This window comes from Myotis nattereri, assembly GCF_964212035.1.
Source record: "Myotis nattereri genome assembly, chromosome: 11".
Lineage (NCBI taxonomy): Eukaryota > Metazoa > Chordata > Mammalia > Chiroptera > Vespertilionidae > Myotis > Myotis nattereri.
In genome coordinates this window covers 19,688,478-19,711,618 of record NC_138086.1, presented here as the reverse complement: position 1 = coordinate 19,711,618, position 23,141 = coordinate 19,688,478, and the positions used below count along the sequence as shown (strand labels likewise).

Below are 23,141 nucleotides of genomic sequence, written 5' to 3'. Positions count from 1 at the left end.
TGCATACTTTTACATACATTTTATCATTTTATTTCACAACCCTGGGAGGCAGCCAGAAATCATTCCTCAGTTCAGAGAAGAAGAAATTGATCCCAGGTGAAGTGACTTGCCCAGTGCCATGTAGTGAGTACTGGGGTGGGTGAGTTTGGAATTGGGGACTTCGCAGATCCCAGTGTGCCACACTCATAGTCCACATTATCAAATCAGGGTTGGCCCCATATCCGTCAATGCTGTCCTGCACACAGGACATGGAGTAAAGACCCACTGATGAAGGGAAAGAACACAGCAGCACTTTTGCGTTTGAATTTTGGCTCAAGATTTGAGACACATTCATATAACATTTCTGTTTTTAGCTTCCTTGTATCCCAAAACGAAGGCCCGATACCAACCTCATATGTGTATTTTGTGAAGGAAATGAGGTAATGTGTGTGAGGCTCCGGGCACACTGTGGGCATTCAATAGATGTTGGTTTTTACCCCTTTTCCCTTTTCTTATCTGATACACACTATAAAAATGGCTTCTCATTACTTTAAATATGGTCTTTTTAGGCAATAGCTGTAATATTGAAGAAAAAAAAAACCCTGTGAAAATTGAATTCTACTAAATCAGATTATATTTTAAGTGCACAGGGGTTTTAGCTATTTATAGGGGAATCTATGGTGAATTCCGTTGTAATGCACATAATCACTTTCTCCTTTATCTGTTTAGTAAGTTGAGCGTCTCATGTATCAGATTTTCTTAATATGAGGCTTGCTGGTACAGAAGAGCTTTCCGAACCCCCTCTCACTGATGGAAAAGTCACTCAGTTTGCAAACAAAATCAGTCATTGTGTTCATTTGGCAAAGCCTTGCTGTAGTGTTTGAGCATAACCTCATATTCCTTTATTATTAAATAATAGATTCTCAGAATGGGAAACTGGAAGACACCTTAGAGATCCCATCACAGGGTCCATCTCTCTCATTTCCCGACGAGGAACTAGAAGCACATTGAGGTAAGGTGTCATGTCCAGTGACGCCAGCCAGTGACTGTCAGGCAAGGATGCACTTCCAGACCGCTGTTGCCAGTCCTCACGCTCTGTCTGGCCTGTCCTCACGCTGCCCCCTCCAAGATCCCAGGGCCATGCACACACGTTTTGGTGTAGGAGATGATAGACGAATATGATGCATTTTCTAAAACAACCAAAGGAGCTGCAAATGTGGGCAGTTTCAAGGGAAACTGCTGGATTTGCAGTTTTGTGAGTTGATGACAATATACAGCTTAACCTTTTCGTTAAAGAGCTGAGTGGAATCCAGTATAGAGATGCTGCTTGGCCCATTATGAGAAAATAAATTACAATTCTTGGCTAATGTTATTCCTCAGTGAGGATTTTACCATATCATGTCTTAAAAGCAGGTGCCAAGTGCAACGACAGACCCTGATAGATCCTCCATGGTTTGAAGGCTTTCTTCTCACTGGCATTAGGCAGGCCAGGAAACTTGATTTGAACCAAGTTTAGACAAACTGTATTTGATAGTCTCAATTTTTTGAGAGATTCATAAATCACCCTGCCCTTGGGGGTGGGGGGTGGGTGGGAGGTAATCAACCAAGGACCTTATATGCATATACTAGTATGCATGGCCCATGGACACAGACAATAGGGTGCTGAAGGCCTGGGGTGGGGGGCGGGGAGGGGTGATTTGGGGAGGCTCAATAGGGGAAAATAGGGGACCTATGTAATACTTTTAACAATAAAGAATTATTTAATAAATAAATCACCCTGCCCTGGAAATGCCTTCTGCCCGCCCAGATTGTCTAGTGTACTCTTAATTAGTACATAATTATTCTTAAAGAGCTAACCATGGAAGATATACACATTTCTGGAAGATTTCAGTGGGCAAGCAGGGCCTTTATTCTCCATGTGAACTGTCATAACCAGCCTCTGCAGCCCTGGGGACTTTCTCAGTCCTTGGACTGCGGTGCCACTTACTAGCTCAGGACCTTGGGCTATATTCAACCTTTCTGAGCCTTCTTATTTATACAAAAGCTAATCTGTGAATGAAAATTCAATAAGATACTCTCTTAGGCACTTGGGACCTTGGTACAGAGAAGGTACGTGGAAAATAAAAAGCAGAATTCAAGGCCCTGGCCCTTGAGAAGCTGTTCTTACCACTGGCCTTTCAGGGAAGTTGTTAGGGAGCCACAGAATCAAGTTCCAGTGTGTGTGCAGGGGGCGTGGAGGAGCTGCTCCCCAGCAGACCCAGGTCTGAGAGAATTGCTGGAAGTGCGAATGACATATGATGTACCTGTACTGAGGCTGGGGCGGGAGGGAGTGACCAGGAAGGCTCCAGGGTGGGGTTAAGCCTCCTCCAGGGTTGGGAAGCACCTCTTGGGGGCTCAGAAATAGTGCAGGGCATCTCCTCTCCCCACGGGTAGGTTTCTGGAGTGTAGACCTCACACCTCCTTGAACGAGTCCATCAGCAAAGGTGAGGTTTGTAGCAAACCCCTAGAGGAAGGTCAGTTTGGGAGGAAAACTATCTTATTTTAAGCCAAGCACGGAACAGGAAGTAGAGCTATTTGCTTTTGTAGCACAACATGGTCATTATTTCTTTAAAACTCACCAACTCCTTAACTAGGACGAGTTCAGATCGAAGCTCATGAGAATTGCCTGAGAGCAAGGTTAGGCAGCATAAGATTATACAATAAAGCTGAATTTATGTAGGTTTTTTTTTTTTGTTTTTTTTTTTTTTACAAACTTTCAAGTATATTTTTTTCTTAGAATTTAAAAGGGAAACTAAAGGTTCTAGCTGTCAAGAGTCTGTGATTTTTATAACAATGTATCAGATTGTGAAAGGAGCTCGATATCTGATACGTAGCTCTGATTTTAATTTTAAAGTGAGTGAATTCAGGGAACACCTCACCGAATGGGCAAATATGGAAAGAGTTGCTCTGCTTCAGTGGAAAATGAGCTGCAGACTAGATTAGCACTAGTAGCTCCACTCACCCTGTGCCAGGTACTGTGCTTTCTGGCAGGTTCCCTCGACCCTTTACAGATAAGAAGACCGAGCTTTATTTAGAGAGATTATGTGCCATTAGTTCCATGCTGCAGAGGAGGGAGCTTAGGCAAAACTTCAAGTGAGCTGTCCAATAAATAATAAGCAAAATGAACCTCTTGTTTTCCATTTAAGGGCATTCATCTAATATAACTCATTCCTCTCTCACTGCTATTTATCCTTCAACCTTTCCTTAAAGCTCTAAACAGACCTATGAGAAGCTAGAGAGACTGAACATGATTGTAAAGACGAATACTTTGAAAAGAAACTCAATTTTATTTCTTCAGGACTGTATAGCAAAGGCACTAGGTTAATGCCATGTGAGTATGTAAGGATGATTTGTAATTAACAGATGGACCGTCTTTATGTTCGCCTATAATTGGAAATCGTTTATTCTCTGAAGTGGTTTAAGTACTTGGGAGGCAGCCCCATGAAATGAAGAAAGACTGGTCTTTGGAGAACAATAGGCCCACTTCCTTTCCCCCATAAAGATCCCTCCTTCACGTATTCTTTTATTCTGTGCTCTGCCAGAAAGGATATGCAAAGGGTCAGCCCAGCCATGTGGACTTGGTCTCAGGTTCTGAATTAGTGATCCGAGTTAATAAGGTTTTACTATCTTATAACTGGTCTTCCTTGTGAAACTGTAAAACACAATTCTACTTCCCTGTGGTCGGTGCAATTTATGGTCCATCGCTTACATGATTTCAGCCAGAAAGTCAAGTTGACTTTCTAAGTGTTTCCTTTTGTGGACTGCCTGAGGTCAAGCTGTTGTTGAATTACAGATTTTCTGAAGAAGAAGCAGCTGCCAGGAGAATTGCATGCGAGAAACATCAGGAAAGGACTAAGTAGATTGGGGTAGAATAGAGGAAATCTAGGGTTTAGCATATGCCAGGAGGCAGGGAATGCCTGTCGTAGGCAGAATAGAACTATCTCAGCTGAGTGGCTGCGTGTCTGAATACCCTCCAGGTGTCCACTCGGAAATCCAGGCCAGTGGGCTGTGATGGGCCCCCCGTTCTAATCTGAAAGTGGAGAAAGTGCAGATTTCTCCGAAGGCTCTTGGACATATGTTCCATTGTCCTATAGGGAGGCACCTTCCTTTCCTTTGGGACAGGAAGGATGGAATGAAAATTTTATGAACTGGAAATTGAACATATGAATGGAAAATACAAGCAGATGTTGGTTGTCTAGGGTAGAGGAAAATTGTTACAATTTCAGGTTTCAAATCTCTCCTTGCAAGTAGGTTAGAAATGAGCATTAGCTTAACCATCCTGCCAAAATAAGTCGGTGCTATTTATTCTCTCAATTGCGTGTGTTTCAAATATCTGATTCCCTTATGTTAGGTCAGTTCTAGTTTTCAGGTAAAGCTCCTCAAAAGTCCTTTGAAAGAATCTCATGGAATTCTTTAAGAGCCAAGGTCCTAGAATAAACTTTATTTTGAATTGATTTGATTGTAGATGTTTTCACTCCAGCTTATTTCTCAGTCTTGATGAAATAACTGTTTTCCCCACGGAGTCAGATGAAATTAAGAAGCTCTTCAATTGATCTCCAGATCTGATTTGCTCCTAGTGATTCTAGGATCAAGGAATGTTTACTTTAGGACTGTAAACATGCCCATTGCTTCCACCCTGACACATTCTATTGGAAACTCCCACAGTGGTAATAGGAATATCTTCACCCATAACCCTCCCTATGTGCTTAATTTTCAAGTCTTTGTTTTGTTATCACAGAACAATAAGATAATTTATATGAAATAACTGACATTGTATGGGAAATCTTTTCAAAAGCTATGAAACTTACACACTGTGGGTTTCTGGAGTGGATTTCTTCCGTGTGTGTGTGATTGAATAATCACTTTTTATTCTACTGGGAAATCTGAGGCACCAAAAAAATGTCATTAACAGACAACTGGCTTGTTGAATACATCACAGAAAAGAACCTTTCATGATGATTTTGTGGTCAAAATTTAAATGCTAAATTCAGACAGCTATAAAAACTACAAACAGATTTGAAAAGAAAGAATGCCATCAATCACAGGATTTTTACCTTCTCGGAAATTAGATTTATTGAAATATACTGGTAAATAAAAATACTTTCTGGCTTGGGAGAATCAACCTAGTTTCTGATTACCCCCCCCCCCCCTCCAAAAGTATCATCAATCTCTCTGTTTAGATGCAGTGCAGCCAGGTGTGCAGAATCATAGGGGGACAAAAAGAATTAGCTTCTTGCTGAATAGGGGAAGTTAAGCCCCCCCCCCCAAAAAGCTGGTGTAACAGGGCTTAAAACTGTGAAAAATGTAGACCCATTAAACTGAACCCCCTTTTCCCTTCTCCTGCCCCCAGGAATAATTCTGCTGCAGGGCTGATTTCAAGGACATGGATTGTTGACCTCATCCCAACACCAGAACCTCAGCGGTTATTCTGACTTTTGCACCATTCCAGGCAAGTTGACTTTATATGGAAATAAAATTGAACCTTAGAGGTCTGATGGAAATTCACTGTGACATTCCAACCAGGAAAACTTGCTGAAGCCCACAGAGCCTTTCTCAGGGGGCCTGATGGTAGCCTCCAGAAGGTGCGGCCTCAGGTGGTCCCCCTTCTTCTGTGGCAAGAATAAACTTTGGGTCTTGGATTGCAACACCACCTGTGGAGAAAATGGTATGCGAGGGAAAGCGCTCAGCCTCTTGCCCGTGTTTCTTCCTCCTGACCGCCAAGTTCTACTGGATCCTCACGATGATGCAAAGAACTCACAGCCAGGAGTATGCCCACTCCATACGCGTGGATGGGGACATCATTTTGGGGGGTCTCTTCCCTGTCCACGCAAAGGGAGAGAGAGGGGTGCCTTGTGGGGAGCTGAAGAAGGAAAAGGGGATCCACAGACTGGAGGCCATGCTTTATGCCATCGACCAGATTAATAAGGACCCTGACCTCCTCTCGAATATCACTCTGGGTGTCCGGATCCTTGACACATGCTCCAGGGACACCTACGCTCTGGAGCAGTCCCTCACGTTTGTGCAGGCGCTGATAGAGAAAGACGCTTCGGATGTGAAGTGTGCGAATGGAGACCCACCCATTTTCACCAAGCCCGACAAGATATCTGGAGTCATAGGTGCTGCAGCCAGCTCCGTGTCCATCATGGTTGCTAACATTTTAAGACTTTTTAAGGTAGGTAAAGGCATTGTCTTTCTGACGATTCTGAAAGAATAATAAATTGTTCTGACACCAACGGCAGGTTTAAGAAGCAAGTGAAGATGATGAAAGTGCTCATTGATCCGCCTTCAGGGTCACTGGGTTTCCCAAATAGAGGATTCTGTGTCTGGGTTTCTGCACGTGTTAATGTAGTTCCATTATTTAGAACTAATCATGACTGTTCTTTTTCTGAACAAACAGAAAGATGGTAATTTCTGTGACATGTTGAGTCTTCAACATCCTGGAATATCTTCTTTACTGAGGCTCATTTAAAATCAAAGCAAGTATTTTTAGAGAGTATAATGAACTCTTCACACATTTAGCATAGGAAGCATTGCTATGGTATTTGAGATATTAGATAATTTACTTGGTGAAAGTTCTTTAAAGTGGGATCCTCTGTTATGACAAAAGTTCCTGTGTGAAGAAACAGTATTTATTACTAATGTGTAGATGGGAGTGACACTCTGGGCTAAGGTGGCCATAAAATTGTCAGGTTTATTATGGCTACAGAAGAGCAGAACCTCATTAATTCAGACTGCCCTGATACAGCCTTGGGATAATTATATATAATTCTTATTGAGTTAAAAGTTCAACTTTAGCAAGATAATTCAATACTTTTTGACTTAGATTTCTATTCAGATGATCTATTACCTATAAATTACATTTACGTATTGAATAAAATTGGCAAAATAAAATGATGTGTGTAACAACACCTTGAGAGTATAAAGTGCCATAAAAATAGTTATTGTAACTCACTATCTTTCATTAACTTTCTCATTTTATTTGTTAATGTCCATTATGTAGTCTTTTGTAATGACAATTTTTAAAATTGAAAATACTTTTCATTCTGATTTCCTACTCTGGAACATGCCTTTTCCAACTTACTCTGAACTAATGAGGCTTTGCTTGGTATTGAGAAACTGTTCCTATGCATATTACATTTAAACATATTAAAAGAATATGGAGAATTAGGTGACAGATCTAGTGACAAAAGTGAGCAAAGTGATGGAAAACCTGCTTCACAATAAAGATAAAAGGAATTGAATCGAAGGCTTTCTGGTTGGGAAGATATCTTGGAGGACCATCTCGTGTGGTTCACTTCATGCGCTGTAATCATCTCTGTAACACCCTTCACCCCCAAAGGGGCTGTCCAGCTTCTGAATGAATTCCCTTAGTTTGGAGAAGAGAATGCTAAGAGGCAGCTTAATGAGTCTTTTCAGGTGGATGACATTTTCTCAAATGAGGATGCTGCTGAGCAGAAGCAGCTCTGTGTCTGAGGAGGTGCAAACAGGCTTTAGGGAATTCTGACACTTTTGAGCAGGACATTAGGAAGAGACCCATGCCTGGAGGAGGACACCGAGTAAAACAGGCCGCCAAGGGCTCTCTAATTCTTCATCTCTGGAAACTTTCACGGCAAACTGGCAAGTTGTTAATAATTTATCCTGGGCTTAGCTGACCCCTTGTCCAGAGGCAAGATGCAGAAGCAGGACTCTGCAGGGTTCCCTCACATCCCGGGCCCTAGGACTTCTCCCAGCAGTCCCCACTCCGAGCCACAGGGCATTTTCTGCTCTGGGTGATGTCCCACTCCAGCCACCTCCCCACTTGTCTGACTTGATCTCCTTCCCTGCTTTCTCCAGAGCATCTCTTTCTGTTCCCAACTCAGCAACTATGGCCCAACAACGATCACTTTTAGAGAAGAGGAAAACCTTCATGAAGATTTTCTCCCTTCCTTCTGTTACCTTCCCCTAATGGGCTAATTCTGGTTCCCATCCATCCCACCAGAAATACTCTGAATCCTTCTTCTTCCTGTAGTCTTGTGCCCCGTTAGGCAAGGATTTGAGCATGGGGTGGAAGCGGTTAGGTGCTTATTTGAGATTCTCAGAGCTTGTTTACATCAATTGTGGCACAGAATCAGCTTATCTGTAAAATGGGGATATTAACATTGTGTTAGGTTTTTGGATGGATTTAATGAGAAAATGCAGGTGAAGGGTTCTATAGGATCTGGCCATGTCCTTTGCCTCCTTGGACCGCCAAAGGGAACCCGGGCACCTCCTCCGGCCACCTGAAGGGCGGGTTTTGCTTTTATGCAGTCTGGACCTGGCTTCTTTTCTGCTCTGTTCTTCCCCTATGGACTGGCCGCTTCTCTCCTTGCTCTTTTGGGTAACCCAGTGGGAGAATTCCCATGGACCCTCTGGGCAGAGCCCAAGGCTCCAGCCAATTTCTGAGACGTGGTCCGCGCATAAAGGGGCAAGAGCACAGGAGTGAAGGGCTTTTCGCCTGGAGGGGACAGTGGTTATGGTAAACGTCGTAACGAAGATCAGTACTCTGGCACCGAGAGACCATTTAATTTATAGAAGTGAATGTATTTATCAATCAAATTTCCAGGCTTGAAAGATTTGTGTCTTTTAAAAGTAAGGGAGAGGATATAGGTGCTCAGCCCATCTTTCAGCTCAGCATGAAGCCACATGAATGTGAAAATTACAACTTGTTGTGTTACTTTGGTTTACTTTGATGATTTCTATGAGACCTCCAGGCAGCACTTCACAATAATATTAATTATGAAATGATGATGATCACTTTAGAATTAGAAAATGTTTCCATTAATGTATACATATGTCCTGTTTAAACACACAGATGCTGGGGCTGACATGAAATATTCGAATAGCTATTAAAGTTATAATTATAAAATTAACACTTTGGGATTGGCCTATAGTTCCATTTTAAAAATTAATAATTTTATTAAGTCAAGTGCTCTGACTTGAATACAGGTCAACATTTAGGACAGTTTTATGGAGCTTGGGCTCCTCCAGGACAACGTAAGACCCACAGAATCTACAGTGATGAATGGGTATCAGTATATTGCCACTTATTCCTGGATTGATGAAGTTAAAGAAGGTAGAGCATCTTGGTTTGAAAATATACAAATATTTAACCCTGACGATAAGGGATGTGAGCAAGGTCTTGATTAATACATTTACTCTCTATCCTGCTCAACAATAAATGTTACTTGGGGGTTTTTAGAATGCAGCTGGGATCTGTTTAAAACTGTATAGAAAATATTTGGGCTAAAATTGTAAGTAATCTCCAGATTTCTCAGTTCCCTTTTTTTTTAAGACAGTCTGGTAAAGGCATGCAGTAATTTAGTGTGGGCTCACTTGTGAAGGAGTCAATCTGCTGGCCTCTCCATCTTCCCGTCCTTCAGTCTTTCCCCTCCTGTGGCAGCCTGTCCTTGTATCCCTCTATGTTCTCTTAATTGAAGTCTGGTTTCCGGAAAGGTTATCAGTCATCTGCATATGGTATGTCTGTGTTGAAGTCAGAGGAGGATTCTATCTTCTGCAGGATCACTAAATATTGAATGAAATAATTTGTGTTTGTAAAGCGGATCCAGGCATCAGTGGGGGGAGGTTCATTTAGCTCCCAGGACTGCACCTGGAGGACAGTTGGGCAGGGGGGTAGAGCCGGACACCTCTGGGTGCAGAAGCTGCCCTGCGGTCTGCGCCCACAGGACTCTCCTCATGCCCCAGGTGGTGTGTGTGGCGTAGCAAATGACAGGACCCAGTGAGTGAGTGCCTGCCTCTAAGGCCCTCTCTAGGAACCATTTTAATGATTGAAGTGTCTCACATTTCCCAGGTGAGTTGGGAGAGAAAACAAATTTGAGAGTTACAGAACAAGACTTTAATGAACTGAATCTTTGAGAAATACGACTGTGTCTCCATACACACACACACACATGCACACACACTCACTCACACACCCTTTATATATAGCTTAACATGGGGGCAGAGTGGTCACCTGGGTGATTGTTTAATCTCTATAGCAAGTTAATGGTTTCAGATAATAGTACTATCAATTATGATAATGTGACATGTAACTGCAGAACCGCAAAACCAGAACTGCTCCATCCCACACAGAGGGGAAATGCCAGCGTGGTGGCTCCTGGATTGCAGGGAGATGGAGGAAAAAAGGAAGCCGCTCTCAGAGCTGGTGCAGTTTGAAAAGAATTAAAAGAAAAATAATGAGAAGGCCTTCTGGAAATGTTGACGGGGAAGCCCATAATTTAAATTTGTCTCATTAAGTCGTTTGGAGGAATTTGCGTATGTTTTATAAGGAGCTCAGATTTTTTTCCCATTTTCTAGAACATTTCCACCTCTCTCCTTCAAATTAGAGCAAATCTGTTCCTCAAAACACCTTTCTGACTTTGAGCAAAGATCGAACATTCCATGTTAAAAATAGCTCATCGGTGCTTGGAGGTGATGCACATTAATGTCTACATAGATGCATTGGGGTTATAAAAAGACAGTGTCAGGTTTAATTTCCTTCGCTCATGTTTTCCTAGTCAACTTTACCCAGGGAGTTAATTTTCTACTCTTGAAGGATAAGAGTTACATAGTCTGTAGTGTATACTTCCCAGAGCAATCAAGTGAGTCTTTCAAATAGAAGTCTGCCTGTGGGTGGGTTAGAAAATTTCTTCCTACGTGGCAGTGTCCTGGTTATAACTGGCTAACACTGACCTTTGTGTAAGTAAATGAGGCACTGAGGCACCCCGTTACCCTGGTGGAAGCCTTTGCCTGCCTGGCTATGTTTACAAAGATGTATTTTCTTCCAAGAGACTCTGCTAATTGTAGCAACCACTTCCATAAAGCCAAACGTTTTGTGAGTTATTTATTGCATACAATGGGCTTTATTAACTGTAAACCCTGAAAAGGTAAATCTTCCATAGCCAAGCTCATCTAGTGAGATGGACAGATAAATGAGCCCAGTCAATAAACTCAGCAGGAGGTAACATTTGATGTCAAATCTTACTTGATGGCACATAGATAAATGGGAAATTGAAAGATAGACCCCTTCGGTCAATTCTTTGCTACTGCAGCAAGCTCTAAATTAACTTTGTAAAGCAGACTTGGTAAAGTCACTCCCCTTCTTAGAACTCTGATAATGGCTACCATCACCTCCAGAATGAAGGTCCATCTGTACTCTGGGAAGCCCTTTTTCACTTCTCTGGACAGATTAACTGTCTTTGTTAATGTAACAAAACTCAACAAGGGCAGCATGATCGCCAGGATCTCCACGAGGGCAGGTATAGCTTGTTTGTTGTATTTCCAGCACTTAGTGTCGACCTGTCTGGGAACCTTCCAAAATGTCTGTTAAATGAATGAATGAAGAAATGAACGAATGAACCATATTTCTCCTATCCCAAGTACTGGAAATAATAGGCTTTGGGCAGGTAGGAAAGAAGTGGAACTTTGTGTATTTTACTTTTATACTCAGAAAAAGAGGAATACTAGTAGAAGGAGGGAAAAGGGGAAAAAGGAAACATAATATATTTTGGAAGTTCCCATTTTCATGTGTTTCCTCACTTTTAAAAAAACCAATTCACATTTTCTCTAAACAGATTTTTAACTTTATAAGTTAAATAAGTTAAAAATAAGCACATTTTCATTTTTAAAATGATAAGCAATGAATAAGTAAATAGTGTAAAATGAGAAGAAACTACATATCTGTTAATAAAATCACACACACACATATACAAACAGAATTTTATTAATAGATATGTGTCTTATGATTTTCTGTCCATGTAACAATATGTCTGGGAGAGATTTCCATGGTGGTTAATATAGATCTACCTCAGCAATTCTCAACCCTGGAGGCACATCAGCCTCATGTGGATAGTTTTTTGTTTTTTTTTAAAGTGCGGATGCCCAAACCCTATCCAAGACCAACAAAATTGGGTTGGAGCCCTGGCATTGGTATATTTTAAATAATCACCAGGTTATTCTGACATTTGTCCAGGATTGAGAACTATAAAGCTTAATTTTTAACAGCTGCTTGTTTTTTAATTATAAGAATAGACCAGTGATGGCGAACCTATGACACACGTGTCAGAGGTGACACGTGAACTCATTTTTTGGTTGATTTTTCTTTGTTAAATGGCATTTAAATATATAAGATAAATATCAAAAATATAAGTCTTTGTTTTACTATGGTTGCAAATATCAAAAAATTTCTATACGTGACATGGCACCAGAGTTAAGTTAGGGTTTTTCAAAATGCTGACACGCCGAGATCAAAAGGTTCGCCATCACTGGAATAGACCTTAATTTATTCAATAATTCCCTTACTGATAGCTTACTTCCCTTTCATTTCTTAAGATCATTTATCATTTGAAAAAAAGTGGAGCCCTAACCGGTTTGGCTCAGTGGATAGAGCGTAGGCCTGCAGACTCAAAGGTCCCAGGTTCAAGGGCATGTACCTTGGTTGCAGGCACATCCCCAGTAGGGGGTGTGCAGGAGGCAGCTGATCAATGTTTCTTTCTCATTGATGTTTCTAACTCTCTATCCCTCTCCCTTCCTCTCTGTAAAAGAAAAAAAAAATCAATAAAATATATTTAAAAAAAGTGGAAACAATGCTAGAAGCTCTTTCAAGCACTATTTGCTCTGAATTTTGCGATGGTAGAGCCGTTTCTTGGGCCAGCAAAGGGGCTGAATTAATGAATTACCACTAACACCTTGCTATAAGGCTGACTCACAACACAGGCTGTGGCTCCTCATGCCATGTAGTAACTTGGAATCAGTGTAGTGATCATATGCTCAGACTGCTAAAGGAGCATCGCAACTCTCATTGGGTGGAGGAGGAACAAATTTTTAACTAGGTGAATTGAAATTGAATCTTTCTTTTCCCTTGAAAGGTCTGAAATCCTACAGTGAATACTGGAGACATCTCAAGAGCTTACTTAGTGATTAATGCCTACCTTGTGGGTGTTTTAAGTAATGAAGTTGTTTAAATAATGAGGAGTCTTCCCAAGAGTGACTGGATGCTATATATATATATTTTTTAAGAAGTTGTCTGAAAACCTTTCTAGAGGAAATCTGGGTGTAGGTAAATAAAGAAAGAAACAAATTCGCATCAGGAAAGTCATGTGCTCTTCTACTCATTCACCCTAAAGACTGCAGTGGTTTAAAAAAGATTTTATAGACTTAATTTTCTTAGAGAAAGTTTTAAGTCTACAAAAAATTGAAGATTGCAATGGTTTTATTTGGTTTCAGGACAGGTTTCCTCCCAGAGTCTCCTGAAGATAGTGTTTTGCAACCGAAGGTCGTACCTTCCTAGGAAGTCTTACAGTCTGAAGGTTGCCCCTGGGCTCCCGCCCAGCAGTTCTCAAACTTTAGCATGAATCAGAATCACCCAGAGGACTCGTGAAAACACAGATTGCTGAGCCCACCTTCAGAGTTTCTGAGTCAGTAGGTCTGCTTGGGGTCTGAGACTGCATTTCCAACAGTTCCCAGGTGATGCCGACACTGCTGTTTTGCAGACCACACTTTGAGAACCCCTGCTCCCTGCAAATCGCTCGCTGGCTGACTTTGCAAGTCAAAGGACACAAAGCAAAAATGAGATTGAACCATGTTCGGTCTGGCACAGTCTTTCTTCTTTTGACTCATGCCTGGTTGGATTTCTGTTTGTATTGGTCATAATCACAGCAGCTGCTGTCTGGACCTATTTTTAATTGTGTGCCCTTTTGGAAGTTGTGTTTCTTACTAAATAATGCATGGCTCAGGAATAATGGTCAGTGTGATGGTTACGTGAACACAATTTCTAAAGCAGAGTCACTCAGATGACCATTTTGACTACCTGTGACTGTAGAGCTGACTGATTTAAGAAACCTAGACCGTAAGGTCCACATTAGCTGGAAAGTGAGAACAGTCAGAGACGGAAGAGGCTATGATTTGTCTCAGCTTCCAGCAATTTGTCTTCAGAAACCATGACAGCTACCTCCTGATTTCCATTATGCAACGAGATTGCAAATGGCATTCCACAGCAGTCTTCATCAATAAAGGGTCACAAGAGGCGCTGCTTTCCCCACAGTGGGGAAAACGGCCTATTTACCCATTTAATTGAAGAAACACATTCTCTGGCAAAAGAGAGACATCTCTTTTAGCTGTAATTAGGCACTTTTCCTCTCTTTAAGCACTCTGAATAACCTAAAAATATACGTGTCATCTCTATGTATTTTAAATGCATAATGAGCACAAGGCTGGTGGGGTGGGAAGGGGTCCAGGCATAGCATTGTTCAAAGCCACCTTTATGTGTTTCCAGAATGAGGCCAGTCTCTGCTGCTTTACTCCGTTAGGCCCAGCAAGCTAATAGGCATGTGTCCTCAATCTTGGCCATCCGTCTTCCAAAACTCCCCCAGCCTCCCTCCGAGCTTGGGGAGGCTGGCTTCCTTGGCATAATGTAGCCTCAGATCTATGATTTACTCCCCGCTTTGGAGAAGTCATGGATCTGTCTCTGTGTCCCACATAGTGACACTCTGGGCTCCCTAGAGATGTGAAGATGGTGACATATTCTTGCTCCAGCATCTCACCTTGCTTCCTTTCACGTGGATGGAGTGTGACCTCTAGCTTTGATTAGTGCTTGTACTGTTTCTTACCCTTTAAGGGTTTACATTGTAACAATTCTGTACATTAGAGTTCTCAAAATTATTTCTCATCTCAGTTCTGAGAATATTTGCATTTATATTGCTTATAGAACAAATGGCATGTCATCCTTATGCAGATGTGTTGCATAGACATTTGTGGCCTATCGATATTTATCATCAGGTGCTATCTATTAAAATTATAGATTATTATAATATACTTATCTGGTGGTGCTGGTTTTCTTTTGAATAAAACAGATGAATATGAGTTATATGAAGTAGGTCAGGCTCTGTAGTCAGACTGCCTACAGATTTTGATGGAATGCTTATTAGCTATATTACCTTAATCACACTAGTTCATCTGTCTCTATCTTAGCTTGCTTATCTGAAGAGTGGATGATAACAGCACCTCCTTCATAAGATTTTAAATATCTTTTTAAATAAAGATAAGACAAATTGCATGAAGTCCTAAGCAAGGTCCCTGGCACATAGCCCCGTGTTTGTTCTGATGATGAGAACGAGGAGGAGGAGGTTGATGGTCACCATCAGTAGGATATTCATTTGGAGTTATACCTCTCCCGTTTCTCAACATCCTTAGCGAATTGCTTTATTTTATGGACAATGGCAGATTAGCATGAAAGGTGTAGTCATTGGCCAAGAAACAGCGCAACTGATAGGTCCAAATAGGCTCTGGCAGGGAGCAAGGGTATCTTGTTTGTCCGAAGGCCAGACATGAGCCTGGCACCTCACGAACTCCATGTTCCAGCCAGCTGAGCTAAGAAAGTCATGTACCGCTGTTCTTTTGAAATCCCTGTTGTTCGGTGCTCAGAGTTTTCTGAAAGAACGGATGACCCAAAGATAAGCTGTGCTAAATTTCAGTGCTGTTCCAACACCCAAACAAAAGTGCCAATAGAATTCAGTTTTGAAACAACAACAAAAAATTCTGGCTCCTGTGGATTCTGTCCCAGGACCCCAGTTTGATGGTAGAAGAGGTCGAGTTGTGAATGAGGATAAGCAGCCGCCTCACCCCAAGTGTGGATGGCAGCCTTTACGTTCGTCTTTTGGGTTGGAATTCCCTTTCTTCGCTGTGTTTGGTACAATGACCTAACACAGGCCCCCTCTGGACAAAGAACACTATCCTTGTATTGAGGGAATAATTTTCCTCTCTCCCAGGGATCGACCACATAACACTTACACCTGTCACCTTCTGGTATAGATGTCAGAATGTAAGCTCTAAAATAATTCAGAAGTCACATTCATTTTCAGACAACTAGAAAAATATAGGGTGTCCCCCCAAAAGTATACACACTTTGATTAATGATAAAGGCAGTATTTATTAAAATACATTTCATTTTCAAAATTGAGCTGTCAGCTATTAAAATGTATACACATTTTTTGGGGATACCTAAATATTCAATTTTGACTCACACTGGGACTGATCTTGCTCTATCTGTTTGTAATTATGTCCCATTAAATTTTCACTGTAATCAACTATGGATAATGTACTCAGTGTAAAAGGACTTCACAGGGAAAGAGAAATGATATTTTCACAACGTAGAATTCTGTGGTCTGGTTAGGAAGTGCAGAACCCTATCAGAGTGTTGTGAGATAATGCTAAACAATTCCTGGGATAGTCTTTAAGCTCAGTAAGTATTAAATCTCTTTTTTATTTTCCACCAAGAGAAGCAGAATAAGATGAAAAAATGCCAGCATACGATCCACTTACTCTCCTTCGTTACTTAGATAGGTAATAATCAATTCCCCAGTAGGTATGTAGTCAGCATCCATGAGCATATGCGTCGTGTTTGACACTCTAGGCAGCGGTTCTCAACCTGTGGGTCGCGACCCCTTTGGGGGTCGAACGACCCTTTCACAGGGGTCGTCTAAATACATCCTGCATATCAGATATTTACATTACAATTCATAACAGTAGCAAAATTACAGTCATGAAGTAGCAACGAAAACAAATTTATGGTTGGGTCACAACATGAGGAACTGTATTTAAAGGGTGGCGGCATTAGGAAGATTGAGAACCACTGCAGGGGATAATTATGAAGGAAGTAGAAGATTCTAAGCCTTCACATCCAAGCTCAGAATCTAGTTGGGGAGAAACCATGAACACCTATACAATAACAATGAACAATATCAAAACCATGTAAGGCTACAGTGTGGGGCCAGGCTGTAGAAGACCAGCTTCACCTCAGGAAGCTGCAGTGATCAGGGAAGGCTTTGTGCGGTAATGTGGGATGGGGCTTGGCCTAGATGGGCAGCAGGGTATAAACCGAGAGGCCAGGATAGGAGAAGGACTCTTCCAGGTGTAAGGAAATCCCTGCGTCCTGGACCTGAGGATGTGAACATGGAAGTAAGTGGAAACCTCATTTCTCCCTCATGGCATCTCTCCTATGACAAAACTTGAAAGGATCACTTTCAGTGTCTCCTAGGAGAATTCAAAAGGAAGGTTGGAAGGCTATGTCCCCAGCTGTCACTGAATACAAAACTCAAGGCCTCAGTTAAAATCCAAGCAAGTGGGTACAGAGCATCCAAAGGGCAGAATGCTACGCCCTCCCATTCAGGGGCAGGAATGGATAAAGGAGGTGAATTGCTGTGGGATTCAAGGAAGGAGCTAGGCAGCGGTTCTCAACCTGTGGGTTGCAACCCCTTTAGGGGTCGAGCAACCCTTTCACAGGGGTCACCTAAGACCATCGGAAAACACATATATAATTACATATTGTTTTTGTGATGAATCACTATGCTTTAATTATGTTCAATTTGTAACAATGAAATTGGGGGTCACCACAACATGAGGAACTGTATTAAAGGGTGGCGGCATTAGGAAGGTTGAGAACCACTGAAGAGGATCCAGGAGAAGCCCTCCAGCTCCCCATGCTTTGCACTTTGGAAATCGAGTAGCTTCAGATAAAAAAGAAACATTTCTCATTTGCCACATGCATATCTTGCATATCCTGTTTTTTTTATTCTCTTCTCATTAAACATGGATACACAATTTAATTGCCGAGAGAGAAATTAAATGCACGATCAGTGAATCGATTTTATTTGCTTTATTCCAATAAGAAAAGCCAACGTCTTTGAGGGGCTCACCCTTGCTTCCTTCTGTCTTCCTGACCCTGGAGTAAACTGGGAGCAATCACATGTGCACTTTCTCTGTCTGACGAAGTGGTCGGAGATCTCAGTAAGGGAAAGACTTGGAGGCTCTATCATATTCTAAATATGAAGTGTTTTGGGAGATTTGGAAATAGGTTTTGTATTGTAAATAGCATAAGTGATTATTTTTCTTAATGCTGTGGCCCTTGAACTTGGAATTTCTACTCTCATAACCCGCAATTTAAGTGGGAGTTTGATGTGATGTATTTTCTTGTCTTTGAAACCACTGGGATGAAATTTTAAATCCTTGGAATTTTTTCCATTGTGCCTGAGGAAAGAAGATACTAGAAATTCCATTTTTTTTTTGTTTGGATTACTTTATTTTGTTTTTATGCAGCTAAAGTACCTAGTTAAGTTTTGTGTATTTATACATTAATATTTACAGGTGACACCTTGCTGAAAATAAAATAGATTAAGTAGAGGATATTTTCCCCACAGCTTCCTTATCTAACAAAAATAAAATAACTCAGCATCACTCCTTAGCTGAATGCCCCACTGGTCACCTCCATCCTGATTGTGCCAACACTGTCCGGGGGCTGGGGGTAGCGTGGGGGTCAAGGGTCTGCATGTGAAACAGGGTGGGTTTAAGCACATGCTGGGAGACTTGGGATTTTAAGCGTCACACCTATATTTACCCTTAAGTATTTTTCTGAATTATGAGGAACTACAATGAAAACCAGTATTTTTGGCCCATAATTACAGTTAAATTTCAGCCATAACATGTGATAAAAAAATAGATATTTAATCAAGTGATTTAAAATATTGTAGTGGTCCAAGCTTGATGAATAAATATTATTTTAACATCTTATTTTAAAAATTTCATGATGTTTAAACTAATAGCATTAATATTTCATTCTAGTGAAGTGGTACAAATTTAGGGTTTGAAGTATAATAAGTGTAAAACATATAAATAATGCTGACCACATCTACATGATGAGAATTACCCTTAAATAATCTATCTTCAGTTAGAAAATGGTTTTTTATGAGAAAAAAATGCTGTTTTCCATTGTACTTTGTTTTATATTAACTCAATTAAATTCAGTAGCAGACTTCCACTGTTTTTACTATTTTTATTTGTTTTTTTCTTTGTGCTTTCTTTTATTTATTTTTAAATTACATTTTATTTTTTAAATAGTTCTTTATTGTTGAAAGTATTACACATGTGCCCTTTTTTTACCCCATTGGCCCCCTCCAGCCCGCCTCCCCCACCCCCCAGGCCCTCACTGCCCCATTGTCTGTGGCCAAGGGCCAGGCATATATATATGCATACAAGGTTCTTGGTTAATTACCCCCCCTCCACCCTCCCCACCCAGGTTCCATACTCTGTTCCATACTCCCACGTCTCTGGATCCACTCCATTCATCAGTTTATTTTGTTAATTAGATTAAGCATGTGTGAGATCATGTGATACCTGTCCACTGTTTTTAAATATCATAAACACAAAATGTTTTAGGAAGTTTGGCACAAAGTAGTTACTTCTTTAAAAAGTTGTTTTTTCTAATTCTCCCAATACTGGGCATTATGGAAACTTAGAGATGGAAAGAATTGTTGAGATCTTCTATGATAGCCTTTCATCCAAAGCAAAATCTAACCTATTAAAACCCTTGATCTATAGTGATTCAGTGCTGCCTTTGTTCCTCTTACTTGTGTTAAACGTATGTCTTCACCCAACCCCAGCCTAGAGCACAATGCTCTTGAAGGCAAGAAACATATCTTACTCATCTCCATGTCCCCGAGAGTCCCATAATTGGTACCAAATGAATGCATCCAGGACTGATTCATTTAAACATTGTCAGAGATGGGGTGCCAGTAACCTCACAAACTGGCCTCTTCATTTTGTAATGGCATTCATTTTTCTTCTTCATTCTGACCTGAAATATTCATCCCCCTTGAAGTTTTAGGAATGTCTTTAATTCCAGAAAGGGTGGGGAAGCTCCCTCAGCCAGCTGGACCCGAGGAAGCAATGCTGGTGCTCAAGAGGGGACCAGGTGCTGTGGTCAGTCGCTTCCACCCATTGGTCCTGCTCCTGTCTCTGATGCATCTCTTGTTCATGAGACTGTCCTTCACACGTTTGAAAGATCCCAGTTGTTGGTGAGTCTTGAGTGTTCCAGGCTAAAGGTTCTATTGGATTACCTTCTCCTAATAGTAACAGCACAAGAGCTAACATTTATTAAGCGCGTCCTATAGGCCAGGAGTTTTGCTAAGCTTACACTTAGCATGTCTGCTCTGGTTTGATCCTCACAGTTTCACCAGATGGCTTTCAGATGAGGAAATGAGGCTTAACTAAAGTTTCTTAGAGAACTTACTAAGTGGCCAAGCCAGGTTCAAATCTTGGTCTGACAGATGCTAGAGCTTATGCTTACAGCGCCTGCTTTGTACAGCCTTTCATACAGTATGATTTCAAATCCTCTGTCTTATGGCGTCCGTCCCCTGAACACACTCCTACTGTTAATTTAACTCTGTTCTAAGCAAATCCATTTTTCCTTGCCATTCTGAAAGATTGCCTTTGAGCAGGCAAGTCAACACCGAGGGCTTCAGCTCTGTAAGCTGCACATCTCAGTGTCGAAGTGGCTGTAATGGTAAATGGCTAGCCTGATACCAAGATCAAGTCTGTGTGCCCATGACCCCATGCACTGTCCCTGTGGAGTGGCCACATGTCTCCCTGGGAAATGTTGGGAACATGTATATCCCTTTAGCAGAGTTGATGGGAGTTTCCTATTGTTCCAGATGTTTTTTTGAGGCGTATATTCGGTGGGAAGAATTTGTATGATTACAGATGGCCAGAGCAGTTTATGTATCAGGAAGTTTTCCATGGAAGGACTAATGTATCCAAAATTATCCTCTGAGGTTAATGGCAGGATGTGGTGAAATTACTCAGGAAAACACTGAGAACATCAAAATAAATATATGTGGTTTGCAGCTACTCCTTTCCCACACTGAAACATGATCCATGACAGCCTTTCCTCAACACATGGGATCAAGTTCTAGATCAAGCGGTGTTACGATAAAATGAACATATTTATAGTAAGGGTTTTTTTTTCTCAAATTTGAAGAATGGTTGATATACAATATTATATTAGTTTCAGGTGTACAATATAGTGATTCAACATTTACATACCTTTTGACATGATCACCATGATAAGTCTATAACCATCTGTTCCCACACAGAGTTACACTGTTATTGACTGTATTCCCTATCCTGTACCTTACATCCCGGTGACTTATTTATCTTATAACTGGAAGCTTATACCTCTTAACCCTCTTCACCTATGTGTCTCCCCACCCCCACTCCCATCTCCCTTCCCTCTGGCACTCATCAGTTTGTTCTCTATGTCTATGGGTCTGATTCAGTGTTGTTTTTTTTCCCATTTTTTTTAAATTTTAGATTCCACATATAAGTGAAAGTATACACTGAGTGGTCAGATTATTCTGACCACCCCATCAGTACAATGAAGTGAATTAGTTATGCAAATTATAATAATAAAACCTTGAGAGTATTTGCTTGGGAAGTTTTCAATATTCAGTATTTTTGGAAGTGTCAATGAAGTACTGATGGGGTGGTCAGAATAATCTGGCCGGTCATAATGTATGTATTTGTCTTTCTCTGTCTGACTTATTTCAATAAGCATAAAACCTTCTACAGCTGTCCAAGTTATCGCAAATGACAAGATTTCATTCTTTTTTTATGACTGATTAGCATTCATTTTATATGTCACATCTTCTTTATCCATTCATCTATTCATAACACCTAGGTTGCTTCCATATTTTGGCTATTGTAAATCGTGCTGCAATGAACATAGGGGTGAATATATATTTTCAAATTAGTGTTTTTTTTATTTCTTTGGGTAAATATCCAGAAGTGGAATTGCTAGATTGTATGATAGTCCTATTTTTAATTCTTTGAGGAACCTTCATGCTGTTTTCCATGGTGGCCACACCAATTTGCAATCACACCAGCAGTGCGCAAGGGTTCCCTTTCCTCCATGTTCTTGCCAGCACTTGTTTGTTGTCTTTTTGATAATAGCTAATCCAGGAGGTGTGAAGTAATATCTCATTGTGGTTTTGACTTGTATTTCCCTGATGATTAGTGATGTTGAGCATCTTTTCATGTGTCTCTTGGCCATCTCTTTTTCTTCTTTGGAAAAATGTCTATTCAGGTCCTCTGCTTATTTTTTAATTGGATTGTTCATTTTTTTAATACTGAGTTGTATGAGGTTTTTATGTATTTGGATATTAGCCCTTATTAGATCTATCATTTGCTAATATCTTCTTCCATTCAGTAGGTTGCTTTTTCATTTTGTTGATGATTTCCTTTTCTGTGCAAAATCTTTTTTAGTTTGATGTAGCCTCATTTGTTTAGTTTAGCTTTTGTTGTCCTTGCCCAAGGAGACCGATCCCGCGCCCCACCTCCCCCCTCCAATATTGCTAAGACTGATGTCAAAGAGTTTACTGCCTATGTTTTCTTCTAGGAAGTTTATGGTTTTAGGTCTTACATTAAAGTCTTTAATTAATTTTGAGTTTATTTTTGTGTATGGTGAAAAAAAAGTGGTCCAGTTTTATTTTTTTTTGCATGTAGCTGTCCCAATGCCATTTATTGAAAACAGTGTCTTTTTTCTATTGTATATTCTTGCCTCCTTTGCTGAAGATTGATCATATAAGTGTGAGTTTATTTCTGGGCTCTGTATTCTGTTCCATTGATCTAGATGTCTGTTTCTGTACCAGTACTATGCTGTTTTGATTACTATAGCTTTGCAGTATCATTGGAAATCAGGAAGCATACTACATCCAGCCTTGTTTTCCTTTCTCAGTATTGCTTTGGCTATTTAGGGTCTTTTGTGGCTCGATACAAATTTTAGAGATATTTTTTTCTAGTTGTGTGAAAATTGCCTTAATATTTTGATAGGGATTTCATTGAATCTGCAGATTGCTTTGGGTAGTATGGACATTTTAACAATATTAATTCTTAGCATCTATACCATGGTATATGTTTCCATTTATTTGTGTGACTTTCAATATCTTTAATCAGTGTCTTATAGTTTTTGGAGTACAGGTCTTTTGCTTCCTTGGTTAAATTTATACCTAGGTATTTTATTCTTTTTTGCCACAATTATAAATGGGGTTGTTTTCTTAATTTCTTTTTTTCTGGTAGTTTGTTATTAGTGTATAGACATGCAACAAATTCTGTATGTTAATTTTGTATCCTACAACTTTAATGAATTCATTTATTAGTTCTAATAGTTTTTTGGTATAGTCTTTAAAGTTTTCTTGATGTAATATCTTCCTTTCCAATTTGGATGACTTTTATTTCTTTTTCTTGCCTGATTGCTGTGGCTATGGCTCTCAATACTATGTTGA

General features: G+C 40.5%; 1 protein-coding gene across 1 annotated transcript in view; it reads left to right on the top strand.

Moving 5' to 3' along the window:
• The window catches only part of GRM8 (glutamate metabotropic receptor 8), a 742,523-nt gene that overhangs the window by 4,814 nt on the left and 714,568 nt on the right, over positions 1 to 23,141 (top strand). The window contains exon 2 of the mRNA XM_081102565.1: positions 5,369 to 6,190. Within this exon, the coding sequence (XP_080958691.1) occupies positions 5,681 to 6,190 (510 nt within the window). The 5' untranslated portion in view covers positions 5,369 to 5,680. The remainder of the gene's footprint in view (positions 1 to 5,368; positions 6,191 to 23,141) is intronic.